At 40.8% G+C, this 14,816-nt stretch overlaps 1 protein-coding gene across 2 annotated transcripts in view; it reads right to left on the bottom strand.

Annotated features, from left to right (window-relative positions):
* Positions 1-652: 652 nt before the first annotated feature.
* b3gntl1 (UDP-GlcNAc:betaGal beta-1,3-N-acetylglucosaminyltransferase-like 1) overlaps positions 653-14,816 on the bottom strand; it is a 338,080-nt gene continuing 323,916 nt past the window's right edge. For both annotated transcript variants that reach the window (XM_060844592.1, XM_060844593.1), the window contains one exon: positions 653-2,534. In XM_060844592.1, the coding sequence (XP_060700575.1) occupies positions 2,454-2,534 (81 nt within the window). In that variant the 3' untranslated portion in view covers positions 653-2,453. The remainder of the gene's footprint in view (positions 2,535-14,816) is intronic.

Genomic DNA, 14,816 nt, shown 5'->3' with positions numbered 1-14,816 from the left:
TAGGGTGAGAGGGGAAAGATATAAAAGAGACCTAAGGGGCAACATTTTCACACAGAGGGTGGTATATGTATGGAATGAGCTGTCAGAGGAAGTGGTGGAGGTTGGTACAATTGCAACATTTAAGAGGCAGTTGGATGGGTATATGAATAGAAAGGGTTTGGAGGAATATGGGCCGGGTGCTGGCAGGTGGGACTAGATTGGGTTGGGATATCTGGTCGGCATGGCTGGGTTGGACCGAAGGGTCTGGTTCCATGCTGTATATCTCTATGACTCTATGGCATGGAATTCAAAGGCCCAGAATAAACAGATTGTAAGCCCAGCAGAACTGGATTCTGTCTGTGTTCCAAATCCCTCATTTTCTCCCTCCAGGTGTTTGAAGTGCAATGTTAGTTTTTGATAAAACGTCCCACAGAAGGCAATGAGCTGCCTTCTTGAACCACTAAAGTCTTTATGATATAGATGCACAGAAGACACGTATGTTTAGGCCTTCTCAATACTAGCCAATGCTCTTTCAGATTTCCTTTTGATAAAACTTGATACCAGTTGAGGAGGAGTTTGACTTACAGTTGTATGTCCTAAATAGTGATTTAAATGATATGTTATGCAATTCTTCACATTGTTATTAAAGAATCTTTTATTTGTATTATTCACTTTACTACAAAGGGTTGACCAATGTACATACATAGACACATCCAGGAATGAAATGCAGAATAGACATCTTTCAGAATGGAAGGACATACCCAGAAGGCTTGTGAGTATCTATTACCACATTAACTCTAGCCATGAGGTCAACAGAATAACAGACAGCAACAAAAATCATCACATATACTTAAATAAAACTAAGTTGCCAATATAATTGCAATAATACGTGTGTCTGTGTGTACAAGACTGTAATCTGCTTTTTCATCTCTTTTGTGCAATAATTCAAACACTCACCTCATTGTCACCAAAACTAAAGGCTGCTCAACCAGTTTGATTCTGGCCTCCTTGAGTGATGTGTCACATGTACAACTGCCCAGGAGGCATTCAAGATGATAGACAAGGCTCCAGCTGCAATTATCCAAGGTTTGTAAGGGCGATTCATTCTCCAGGTTTGGCAAGAAAAGCCATGTAGTAGTTCTGAATGTCTGTGATCTGATTGAGGGAGGCCTGAATGTGAACACTGCATTCTTACAGCATTTCATATGTACCATGGTGTAGTCATCAGGGTCTGCAGAGTACGCACGCTCATGAGTGAAAGAGCTGCTTTCACCGAAACTGGAGTGGCGGTTGCATACCACCAGCAGGATTGGTTCAATGATGGATTATACAAAACACTGGAATGGTTCTATTCCACCGTGAAGACATGGAGTGGCTTGGGAGAAAATGATGTTTCTCACCCTTGTATTGCCAAGACTGTGGGATCCTTTTGGCATTGATAACATTTTCTGTGCATGGTGCAGAGCCAGGGAATTCATTTGAAATGGGAGAATTGGAGGTGGAACTTCAGATTCAACCCCCACTGTCATCCCTTGAATTGAAAGGCCAGCATAAACCGGATGGCTTTCTCACTGAACAAGGACATATTACAAATGGCTGGTTCTCTGCGTGTAAATTACGTTTCTACCTGCTTGGAATCCATACACTTTGGGATATTACTCCATTATAGTGTTGGACAGCTTTTGCCCTGATCAGAGTTTCTTTCTCCTGTTAGATTTTATTTGTAAATTGACATTGAAGTTCAAAATACAATACTGCAGGAAGGAAGCCAGGAAAGAAATCCTATGAATCTGATCAAAGCTGTAAACAATGATGCTTGAAAATCTATCAGCAAAGTAAATTCCTTAGAAAAACCTGGCTAGAACCTGGCTTTAAAATGAGACATACACAGGTTGTGAAGATTATTCTAAAATGCAAGTTTGTTTTCAGTATTCATTGAAGGGATGTGAGGATTGGCAGCCAGTCAAGCGTTCATTGCTCATCTCCAATTGCCTGGAGAAGGAAGCAATGAGCTGCCTTCTTGAACTACTAAAGTCTTTATGATATAGATGCACCCACAATGCTTCCGGAAGTGAGTTTTATGGTTTTGGCAGAGCAGCGATATAGTGGCTTGGAGGGTAACTTGCTGGTGTTCCCATGTATCTGCTGTCCTTTGTCCTTCTCCAGGGTAGTGGTCATGGGTTTAAAAGGTTCTGCTGGAGGAGCACTTTTATTCTTTCGAATAGAATTTTCTGATAATTATTAATGTCACTTAGACAGATTTTAGTTCAATGTGATCTATGAATTCAACTGCAAGCATGAACCATGTCCCCAAAGCATTACCAGAAACACAAGGCCCCACTGAAAAGTCTTCTCAAACAAATTCAATCTCCTGTTGAATTAACTGTAATAAAATCTGTAATGAGACAAAATTATTTTCTATTTTCCTGCAGGCACTGGCGTAGTCAACAATATAGTAGTAGTAGCAGGGGTCCTTAGCTGAAATGATAGTAGTCCAAACCTTCCTTCAACATCAGTGAATTCAAGTTTCCTTCAAATCCTCCACCTGTCAGGTCCTGCCAAAACAAGAAATGTCAGATCGCACAAGTCAAACCCACCCCTGCGTCTCATCACACAATCAATGTCATAAGTGCAAAGCTAATCCATCTTGAAACCTGGCAATGCATCAATATGCTGGAAGCTTTAACTCTATCCTCAGTTATTGAGAAATATACAGACTAGTATGAATCATCTTGAGAAGCCAAAGATTTGAGAGCAAGAACACTATTCTTTGACAAGTTTCCCACTGTGAGTGGGCAGCTGTAATTTAGGTTTGAATAGTTTGCTTTTCAGAAGAACTGTGAAAGCTCAAAAACAACAGAATAGCTGGCTGTTGTGAGCTTGGTTATAATTATACTCTTGATTTGAAGAATTCTAGCACTAAACTGCCTCACTTTCATTCACTTGGGTGGTGGTTTACATCCATCTCAGTCAAGTAACAATATGTTCCCTTTAACTTTCTGGCTAATCCTTTAATTCCTCTTCATTTTAATATGTGCTTACTGAGGATTTTATCACCTCAGCAGCTGCATCAGTCCTTCTCTCTATAATGTAATTGTCCCGTAGAGAGCTATAAGGCCATCGCCATTCAGTCCAGTGGAAGCTCTTAACATCCTTTGTGAAACGAATCACAGAGTTGTTACAGTGCTAGAGAAAGCCATTCTACCGAACGTCCTCGTCAGCTCGCTGAGCCATCTGACTAAGTGCCAATTTCCTGTTACTTCCCTGTAACCCTACTTATTGTTTCTATTTAAATAATTATCCCTTAAATGCCTCAAATGAACCTGCCTCCACAAATACCAGGCAGTGCATTCCCGATCCTAACTTTTCACTGTGTGAAAACAGTTTTTCTCACCTTCCATTTGCTTCTTTTGCAAAACACTTCAGTACGTCACCGTATGAGTCCCAATCTGTTTCTGAGTGGAAACACTTTCTCCCTATATACTCGGTCCAGGTCCCTCATTATTTTAAAATCTTCTATCATGTCTCCTTCTAATCTTCACTACCTAATTACTTCAATTTGTTTCTCATAACTGAAGTTTCCCATCCTTAGAACTGTTCTTGTAAACAATTTTGCATTCTCTCAATCCTTCTTCCACTGTGGTGCCCAGAATTGCAGAAAATACTCTAGTTGAGGTCTAACCAATGTTAAATCCTCACCACCCTGCTCTTGTATTCAATGCTCCTATTACTAAAGCCTGGAATACTGTGTGCTTTATTGACCGCACTCTCCACCTGTTCTGCCACTTTTAGTGACTTACACATGTACACAGCTCTCTTTCTGCTCCAGCACACCCTTTAGAATGGTACACTTTATGTTATACTGTGTCCATTTTTTTGTATTGAGGTGTGTCACCTAATATTTCTCTGAATTGAACTTCATCTGCTCACTCCATCATCTTGTCAATATTCTTCTAGATATTCTACACTTTCCACCTCAAAGTTTACAATTTCTCCATGTATTACGTCATTCTCAAACTGTGAAATAGTTCCCTGCACACCAAGATCTATATCATAAATTTCAGGAAATGCAAGGGATCCAATACTGAACCCTGAATTCCTTCAGCCTGACAAAATATCAATTAAACATTATTCTGTTTCCTATCACTGTCAATTATTGTCATTTCATAATTTATATAAATGACTCGGATGTGAATATAGGAGGTATGGCTAGTGAGTTTGCAGCTGATGTAGTGGATGTTGCTACAAAGAGGGCTATCTCAGAGTACAGTGGGATCTTGATCAGATGGGCCAATGGGCTGATGAGTGGCAGATGGAGTTTAATTTAGATAAGTGTGAGGTATTGCATTTTCAAAAGGCAGAACAGGGCAGAACTTATACATGTAATGGTAAGTTCCTGGGGAATGTTGTTGAACAGAGACCTTGGAATGGAGGTTCATAATTCCTTGAAAATGGAGTTGCAGGTGGATAGGATATTGAAGAAGGTATTTGGCATGCTTTCCTTTATTGGTCAGCTGACAATTGACCATTATAGAAAAGTCTGGAAGAAAATTTAGTCTTCAATAAGCACAGAACTCTTATTGGACTGATTGACTAATGTTTGTAACATTGGGCCCCAGAGCAATGCACAATGCATCACAATATTGTGATCTCTTTAGTAACAGTGGCTGTTTCTTTATTTGTGTTATTTAATCCTCTATATTATTAATGTAATATTTTGTGCTCTTAAGTGAAACCCACAGGCAATGACGTGACAGATACCTGTTTTTATTCCTGTTATATTAATGATCTAGAGAGGATGGTACAGTAGCTTGAGGTTTCAGCCAATTGCAGACATTTCTAAAGTTAACACTGAAATTCAAATTTAAAAAAAATCTATGTCAAGACAGGCAGTTAGTCAAAATATGAGACACTTCGATTTGGAACTGGTGGTTTATATGAGACCTTGAATAGCTCTGACTCAGTGCCCTACATTTGGGCCCGTTTAAAGTTCATGCTTTGTGAGAGAAAAGGCATCTGAAGTTAAACCATGTGCAATTCAATTCATTTGCCTGCAAATCCATACAAAGAAAACTTAGCTGTCTATTAAATCGCTACAGTCATTTCTATCACTTTGTCCTGTTCTACTGCCCAGGAGCTCTGACAGTAATTAAATTTACAATTATGCTCATGTATTCCTGTTGTCGGAAACTCTAAGTTGTGAGAAATCCAATCGAGTTTGTAAGGGTGTGGCAGAAGCTCATATGACTACCTTCAATGTGTAACTTCTCTTTCATCTTAGAAACTACTGATGAGTTGAAGTGGCTCTCTATCAAATTAAATTACAGAATACGCTAAGTTATTAACAAGGGAAAATGCATCATGGCAATTGCGTCCTGGTAGGCTTTAATGTGATACCAAGGATTGCCATATTCAATTTGGAACAATGCCTCCTTCAATCTGAGCATTGACTTTTGAATCCAGTTAACGAAAGTAATGAATTTTCTAATTTTGTGTCAGAGCATTCTGTCTTTTTTCATAAAGTCTGATCAGATTTATTTTACTTCTGCTGGGGTTCGATGCTATTGAGATCTACACCTGCTATCACGGATGTCATGTTAGCGCAGACTTAACTGATGGTGGGAGGGGAGAGAATCAGAAAGTGCTAGAGTTCAAGCTGGTCACAGGGCAATACTCCGAGCATGTAAGACACAGAACTACTGTTTCAAACACTTGACTGCTGAAGTCCGTCCAATTCACACTCACCCTGCAGCAGGAAAGTTGAAAAGAGAAAATAGGGCAATGTATTTTCCTGAGATGCTGATTCATTTGTTGCAGCTTGTTTTCCTATTTCAGATTTCCAACATCCAGTTTCACTTCATTCTAATTTACATAAATTAAGTTTGAAAAGCATGCTGCAGGCTGTCACAAATAAAACACTTACAAATCCAGGAAGGTGAGCTCTGGAAAATATTGTGCAATTTACAGTGTGTTAATGCAGTCCACAATCTACATGGAAGACAGCTGTGAAAGACTCTCTGATATTATGAGTAAAAGGCTCCTGTGAATTACATGTGTCTTTTTAGGTGAATGTGTTAGAACAAGAAAAACAATCTGATTAAAATAAGCAATGCCAATGACCTTCACTTGACATCAGCGCAAAGCCCAATTGGATTCCACCTCCCAGTTATTGAAAAGCCTTCCAAAAAATGCACTCTCACATATTTTAATGTTGGATTTTATTAGTCAGATGGGTTCAATATGACTAAACCAACAGATTCTATTCCATACACTAAATACTTTAAAGTTGGTTGGAAGTTGCATCTTAATTTCCAAACTAAACAAAAATCTGGGCCATTTACAAAAAGCAGAATTTCAAACAGATTTCAGAGTCCATTGTGGTTGGCCCTTCTATTTGGATTTTTTCTTGCCAAATTATGCCAAGATATAGAGTTTAAAAGCTCAACATATTTCTTTGTCACTGTTGCTGTGTGGATTGTATCCCCTTTGTGACAGATTTAAAAGCCGTGAACTCATTTTGTTTGTAATCTAGTTAGTACAGGCCCAAGTACTGCTGGTGTGATATGTAGATGTCCCATTCCTGCTGACATAATTAGATTAGATTACTTACAGTGTGGAAACAGGCCCTCCGGCCCAACAAGTCCACACCGACCCGCCGAAGCGCAACCCACCCATACCCCTACATTTACCCCTTACCTAACACTACGGGCAATTTAGCATGGCCAATTCACCTGACCCGCACATCTTTGGACTGTGGGAGGAAACCGGAGCACCCGGAGGAAACCCACGCAGACACGGGGAGAACGTGCAAACTCCACACAGTCAGTCGCCTGAGTCGGGAATTGAACCCGGGTCTACAGGCGCTGTGAGGCAGCAGTGCTAACCACTGTGCCACCGTGCCGCCCACCGAATAATATCGCAGTATAACAAATCTGAAATGTTCTTAAGGGAGGCTCTACTTAGTTGTTTCACTGTCTTTAAGATCACAAGCCATAGGAGCAGAATTAGGCCATTTGGCCCATTGAGTAGGCTCTGCCATTTGATCATGGTTGATATGTTTCTCAACCCCATTCTCCTGCCTTTTCCCATAACTCCTGATCCCCTTACCAATCAAGAATCTCTTAGACATACTTTTGACCTCCACAGACTTCTGTGGCAAAGAGATCTACAGATTAACAACCCTCTGGCTGAAGAAATTCCTCCTGATCTCAGTTCTACAGGGTCATTTCTTTGCTCTGAACTGTGCCCTTGGGTCCTAGTCTCTCCAACCAGTGGAAAAATCTTCTCCATGTCCACTCTACCCAGGTTTGTCAGAATTCTGTAAATTTCTATCATATCTCCCCTCATTTTTCTCTCAGTCCTGTTTTAAAGATTTAAAATGGAAGCTCATTTGTACAATGTGTCCCCTCTCACATCCTTCAATCCCTCTGCTCCCTTCAATATGCTATTGCAAGTTTTATCATTATCATTCAATTATCTTGTATTTCATACTCTTCCTAATTTTGGTGCTGACACAATAGGACTTGGCCTTTCATTTAAGCTGCTCAGTTTTAAAAAAGTCTTTAGAATGGTGACAACAATTGAAGGAGGCCATTTGGTCTTTCACGTTCATGCTGGCTCCTTGTAAGAGAAACTCAGCTAGCCCCATTGGTCTCCCTTTACCCTATAGCTCTGCAAATCCTTTTTGTTCAGGTAATTATCCAGTTCCTCTTGGAAACCCCTGATTGATTGAATGTGCCACCAAAACCCCTCTTTTGCAGAGAATAATAGATTCAGTCGTAAGCTGTAGGAAAATGCATTTCATCAAGTCCTCTCTGGTTTTTTTAAATCAGTGAATCTGATTTAAATTGACATTTCCTATCTTTACTTCTGTTTGAACATGATTGCCGTATTTCTGTTCCTTCATACATATATTATAAACAGGAACAGAAACCCAACTCTATTGTAGTGGGATGCTGTAAACAGCCACTATTTTGTACGCATTATGCTGAGTTTATTGTCAAAACCCGTGGTCCTGTCCATGGCTGGAAAGCTGGGGGACAAAACCCCACCCTGGCCATTTTCACTCGATGTAATGCGATGACAGTTGGTTGTAAAGTGTCTGTTGTTGGAGAGTTTGCCTCACTTCCAAGGCCTATAAGAGGCTGCAGGCCAACTGGAGAGTTGCTGGTACTTCAATCCGGAGGAAGTGAGGACTGCAGATGCTGGAGATCAGAGTCGAGAGTGTGGTGCTGGAAAAGCACAGCAGGTCAGGCAGCATCCGAGAAGCAGGATACTTGACGTTTCGCGCAAAAGCCCTTCATCAGGAATGAGGCCTGATTCTCCTGCTCCTCAGATGCTGCCTGACCTGCTGTGCTTTTCCAGCACCACACTCTCGAGCTCTTCAATCCTACCAGCACCAGGTCGATTTAAGGACTGCAGGTGGACCAGGGCAGCAGACCTGGTGGGCTGATTCAGCCACTGAATAAGCCCTCCATGGGTCACAAACAGTTCGATCAGAGGAACAACGTCCAGAGGGAAGTCACTATTTTTTATTAGCTTAAAGTTACAGTTTATGTGCCCATTAATTGGTCATTTACCTTCTGAGCATGACCTCGACTATCCCTCCTGCCAACATACGCAGGGGAATTTGTGAAGCCAACATCACCATCCAGACCCCCTCTACCACACCTCCCCCCACTTTCCTTGCTGATTCTATGTGACCCCCATACCACCACTAAGCCCACTCCCAGCAGTGGTGGAGGAAGGGACAGCAGTGAGAGAATTGAATTCCGACCATTATGTGTTACAGCATTTCATCAATGATGTCTCACTTCAGTTGGGTTCATTATTTATCCAAACATAAGCTTATCAGGTTCCTGCTATAAGCTTCTCTTTGCAAATTATAACTCACTCCTCACCTATGTAATCCTGGTACATGCAATGCTGTTACGTATACATCAAAGATTACACAATAATTCTGCAGGATTATGAATCAAACTCAGTTCTTGGCTTCTGAAGAACTGTCATGAGTGACCCTAATTCACATATTTTCCCAAACATTGTAAACCCTTATCAGATGCCTTTTAAATGTCAATTGTACCAGCCTCCACCATTTCCTCTGGCAGCTCATTCCATACACATACCACACTCTGCAGGAAAACGCTGCCCCTTAGGTCTCTTTTATATCTTCCTCTCTCACCCTAAAGCTATACCCTCTAGTTCTGGACTACCCCACCCCAGGGAAAAAGACTTTGTCTATTTATCCTATCCATGACCCTCATAATTTTGTAAACCTCCACGAGGTCACCCCTCAGCCTTCGAAGCTCCAGGGAAAACAGCCCTAACCTATTCAACCTCTCCCTATGGCTCAAATCCTCCATCTTTGGCAACAGCCTTGTAAATCTTTTCTGAACCCTTTCAAGTTTCACAACATGCTTCCGATAGGAAGGAGACCAGAATTGCACGCAATATTGCAAGTCCTATACAGCTGCAACATGACCTCCCAACTCCTGTACTCAATACTCTGACCAATAAAGGTAAGCATACCAAACACCTTCTTCACTATCCTATCTACCTGTGACGCCACTTTCAAGAAGCAATGAACCTGCACTCCAAGGTCTCTTTGTTCAGCAACACTCTCTCGGACCTTACCATTAAGTGTATAAGACCTGCTAAGATTTGTTTTCCCAAAATGCGGCACCTCACATTTATCTGAATTAAACTCCAGCTGCCACTTCTCAGCCCATTGGCCCATCTGGTCCAGATCCTGTTGTAACCTGAGGTAACCCTCTTCGCTGTCCACTACAACTCCAATTTTGGTGTCATCTGCAAACTTACTAACTGTACCTCTTATGCTCGCATCCAAATCATTTATATAAATGACAAAAAGTAAAGGACCTAGCACCGATCCTTGTGGCACTCCACTGGTCACAGGCCTCCAGTCTGAAAAACTACCCTCCACTAACACCCTCTGTCTTTTACTTTTGAGCCAATTCTGTATCCAAATGGCTAGTTCTCCCTTTATTCCATGAGATCTAACCTTGCTAATCAGTCTCCCATGGGGAACCTTGTCAAACGCCTTACTGAAGTCCATATAGATCACATCTACTGCTCTGCCCTCATCAATCTTCTTTGTTACTTCTTCAAAAAACTCAATCACTTGAGTTTTTTGAGGCCCAGCAATCACTTCTCTAGCTTCCCACAGAGTTCTCGGGTACACCTGATCAGGTCCTGGGGATTTATCTACCTTTACTCGTTTCAAGACATCCAGCACTTCCTCCTCCGTAATATGGACATTTTGCAAGATGTCACCATCTATTTCCCTACAGTCTATATCTTCCTTATCCTTTTCCACAGTAAATACTGATGCAAAATATTCATTTAGTATCCCCCCCATTTACTGTGGCTCCACACAAAGACTGCCTTGCTGATCTTTGAGGGGCCCTATTCTCTCCCTAGTTACCCTTTGGTCCTTAATATATTTGTAAAAACCCTTTGGATTCTCCTTAATTCTATTTGCCAATGCTATCTCATGTTCCCTTTTTGCCCTCTTGATTTCCCTCTTATGTATACTCCTACTTCCGTTATATTCTTCTATCCTGTCTCTACCTGACATATGCTTCCTTTTTTTGAACCAAACCCTCAATTTCTTTAGTCATCCAGCATTCCCTATACCTACCAACCTTTCCTTTCACCCTAACAGGAAAATACTTTCTCTGGATTCTTGTTATCTCATTTCTGAAGGCTTCCCATTTTCCAGCCATCCCTTGCGAACATCTGCCTCCAATCAGCTTTTGAAAGTTCTTGCCTTGTAACATAAAAATTGGCCTATTTCCAATTTAGGACTTAACTTTTGGATCTTGTCTATCTTTTACCATCACTATTTTAAAACTAATAGAATTATGGTCGCTGGCCCCTAAGTGCTCCCCCACTGACACCTCAATCACCTTCCCTGCCTTATTTCCCAAGAATAGGTCAAGTTTTGCAACTTCTCTAGTTGGTACATCCACGTACTGAATCAGAAAGTTTTCCTGTACATGCTTAACAAATTCCTCTCCATCTAAACCTTTAACACTATGGCAGTCTCAGTCTATGTTTGGAAAGCTAAAATCCCTGACCATAACCACCCTATTATTCTTACAGATAGCTGAGACCTCCTTACAAATTTGTTTCTCAATTTCCCGCTGACTATTAGGGGGTCTATGATACAATCCCAATAAGGTGATCATCCCTTCCTTATTTCTCAGTTCCACTCAAATAACTTCCCTAGATGTATTTCTGGGAGCATCCTCCCCCAGCACAGCTGTAATGCTATCCCTTATCAAAAACGCCACTCCTCTCCTTTCTTACCTCCTTTTCTATCATTCCTATAGTATAGGTAACCTGGAACATTAAAATGCCAGTCCTGCCCATCCCTGAACATGTTTCTGTAATTGCTATGAAATCCCAGTCCCATGTTCCTAACCATGCCCTAAGTTCATCTGCCTTCCATTAGGCCACTTGCATTGAAATAAATGCTGTTTAATTTATCAGACTACCTTGTTCTCTGTTTTGTCCCTGCCTGCCCTGATTGTTCAACTCACCTTTGTTCTTTGTCTCAGACTATATCAGTCTCAGATTGATCTCTTTCCTCACTATCTCCCTGGGCCCCACCCCCTCCCCCACCTTACTGGTTTAAATCCTCCCAAGCAGCTGTAGCAAATCTCCCTGCCAATATATTAGTCCCCTTCCAATTTAGGTGCATTCCTTGTACAGGTCTCTTCTACCCCAGAACAGATTCCAATGATCCAAAAATGTGAGTCCTTCTCCCATACACCAGCTCCTCAACCATGCATTCATCTGCTCTATCCCCCTGTTCCTGCCCTCACTAGCTCACAGCACCAGGAGTAATTCAGATATTACTACTCTTGACGATCTTCTTTTTAAATTCCTGCCCAACTCTCTATATTCTCTCTTCAGAATCTCAACCTTTCCCCTTCCTATGTCATCGGTTAAGGTGCTGAAGCTTATTATTTTCTAAGCTGCAGAATCTCTGCTGTTGTCAAATATGACAAGAAATGTGAAGAAAAAACGTGAACAATCGTGGAGAAACTATTAGAAAATATTATTAAGACATAAAGTAGGGCACTGAGAAAAATTCAAACTAATTAGGCAGAGTCAAAATGGCTTTGTGAAAGGGACATCACAGTATCCAATTTGTTGCTTGAAGGAGTAACGTGCTGTGCTTAAAGGTGAACCGATGGAATTCGTGCAGTTAAATTTCCAGAAGACCCTTGAAAAGATGCCACATGAAAGGTTATTGCAGAAAATAAAAGCTCATGGTGTTGGAGGTAACATATTAGCATGGATAGGAAATTGGCTGGCTCACCGGAAACAGCAAGTAGGTATAAATGGGTCCTTTCCTGGTTGGCAATATTTAATGAGTGGTGTGCCACAGAAATCATGACTGGGGTGTTAGCATTTTACAATGTATGTGAATTATTAGATTTGGATGAAGGAACCTAAAGTATGGTTGCTAAATTTGCTGATGGCACAATAGGTAGCAAAGTAAGTTGGAAGACAACATACAGCGACTACAAAGGGACAGATAGGTTTAGTGAATGGACAAAGCTCTGACAAATGAAGTGAAACAATGAAATTGTTCATTTTGACAGGAAGGATTAAAAAGAAGCATATTATCTAAATGGTGGGAGAATGCAGAGCTCTGAGATGAAGAGGGATCAGTTTGAGCAATTAATTGCAAAAATGTAATTCTGCAGATATACCAAGTAGTTAGGATAACTAAGAGAACATTATTGTTTATTGTGAGGGGAATTGAATACAAAAGTAGGGAAGTTATGTTTCAGTTATACAGGTCATTGGTGAGACCATTTAGAGTATAGACTCCTTAATATAGGGCAGAATGTTAATAAATTGGAAGCAGTTCAGACAAGGTTACCAGACTAAAATTGAAATGGCAGGTTGTCTGATGAGGATTAGTTGAACAGGTTAGTATTGTATCCATGAAGTTCAGGAGAATAGGAGGTGGTCTGACTGAAACACTTAAGATATGTTTAAGGGTCTTGAGAGAGTATATTTAGAAAGAATGTTTTTAGGAGAATCTAGAGGTAATCTGGTACAATTAATGCTGTTGAAGTACTATCAAATTTATAATGTCAAACTAATTGTTTTTGCAGTAAATTTCAAGCTGCACTTTACCTTAAAAGACCTCGTCAATCAGAAATATGTTTACTGTGATTACTGAGACCACCCAGATTAAGGAGTGTGAACTGAAAAATACAAAGTCCCTTTTTCCTTGCCCATGCAAATCAAACGATGCTAGTAGGAAAACAGTAATTATATTTGCGCAATCTAAATAATCTCACTGGCCTTTTTATTTATAATGACCTCTTAACTGTGTGTGTGAATGAATGTGCAGCTGCTGGACTTCTTACCCAAATAAGAGTGTAGTTTTTGTATTTTGAATTCACCGCTGATGTATATTCAACTAATTCTCTAAACATATGAACGTATAAATCAGGAGCAGGAGTAGGTCATACAGTCCCTTGAGTCTGTTCACCAGTCAATAACATCATGGTTGATCTAATTGTTGCTTTGCCTTCACTTCCTTGTCTTCCCACAAAATCCTTATCTGAATACTTTTATGCACAAGCTGACATATTTAATACAGTTACATGATTTCTGTTTATTTTTAGCTGAGTTCAAACCATTTTCTGAAGTTCACCACATCTAGTAAAACCAGAAAGGAATTCTGGTTGAAATTCAGACTGAAATTAGTTCCATTGTTGATCGATCAATCACTAACTGATTGGCAAGTTGTACTTAGGGAAAAAAAACACTTCTTTCCTCCTTCCCTAAGGTATAGGCTCACAGAGAATATGAAATCATTTCTAATGAAGTAGGTATTTATCATCACCTTCTCATAAACAGTATTGGATAAGATCAATCCAATCCCAACCTGAGGTCAGCAGAGAGTAGGACAGACCGTGACTGAGAGTTACTGTCATTGGGCCTGCTGGTCTTGAGCAGGTCAGGAGAAGGAGGCAAAGCTGGGGATTTCCCGGATACACAGGAACATAAGAAACAGGAACAGTAATAGCCCATTCTGCTTCTTGAGCTTGCTCCACTATTCAATGAGATCATGGCTAATCTCTTACCTCAATTCCATGTTCCTCCACTATTGTTTAGTACTTTTATACTACTCAGGCTGGTGCACGTAGCAATAATGCCATGTGGGGCACTCTGGACATATATTTCTTTAAGCTACAGATGACACAAATTTTCTCTATTAATTCTTGATTTGAAATGAAGATTGGTTAAGTGCCATAAGTACCAATTTTTGAGGAACCTTGAGTAAATTCTGTCTTCATTTGGGTAGCACAGTGGCTTAGTGGTTAGCACTGCTGCCTCACAGCGCCAGGGACCTGGATTCAATTCCATCCTCAGGCAACTGTCTGTGTGGAGTTTGCACATTCTCCCCCTGTCTCTGTGGGTTTCTTCCGGGTGCTCCAGTTTCCTCCCACAGTCCAAAGATATGCAGGTTAGGCGGTTTGGCCATGCTAAATTGCCCACAGTGTCCAGGTATGTGCAGGCTAGATGGATTTGGCATAGTAAATGCAGGGTTACAGGTAGAAGGGTAGAAGGGAGAGTCTGGTTGGGATGCTCATTGGAGGGTCAGTGTGAATTCAATGGGCCAAATGGCTTACTTCCACGCTGTAGGGATTCTATGATTTGCTCCCAGGAAGGAGCATTCTTTGACAGGAGTATGAATAAGAGAGATAGCATCAACACTCTGCTCGAGTTAGACTGAGGCTCCTCATTGAGGACTCAGCGTTTCAAAACAAAACCGAAAATCT

This window comes from Hemiscyllium ocellatum, chromosome 25 (assembly GCF_020745735.1).
Source record: "Hemiscyllium ocellatum isolate sHemOce1 chromosome 25, sHemOce1.pat.X.cur, whole genome shotgun sequence".
Classification (NCBI taxonomy): domain Eukaryota; kingdom Metazoa; phylum Chordata; class Chondrichthyes; order Orectolobiformes; family Hemiscylliidae; genus Hemiscyllium; species Hemiscyllium ocellatum.
This window is presented reverse-complemented; position numbering and strand designations above follow the sequence as displayed.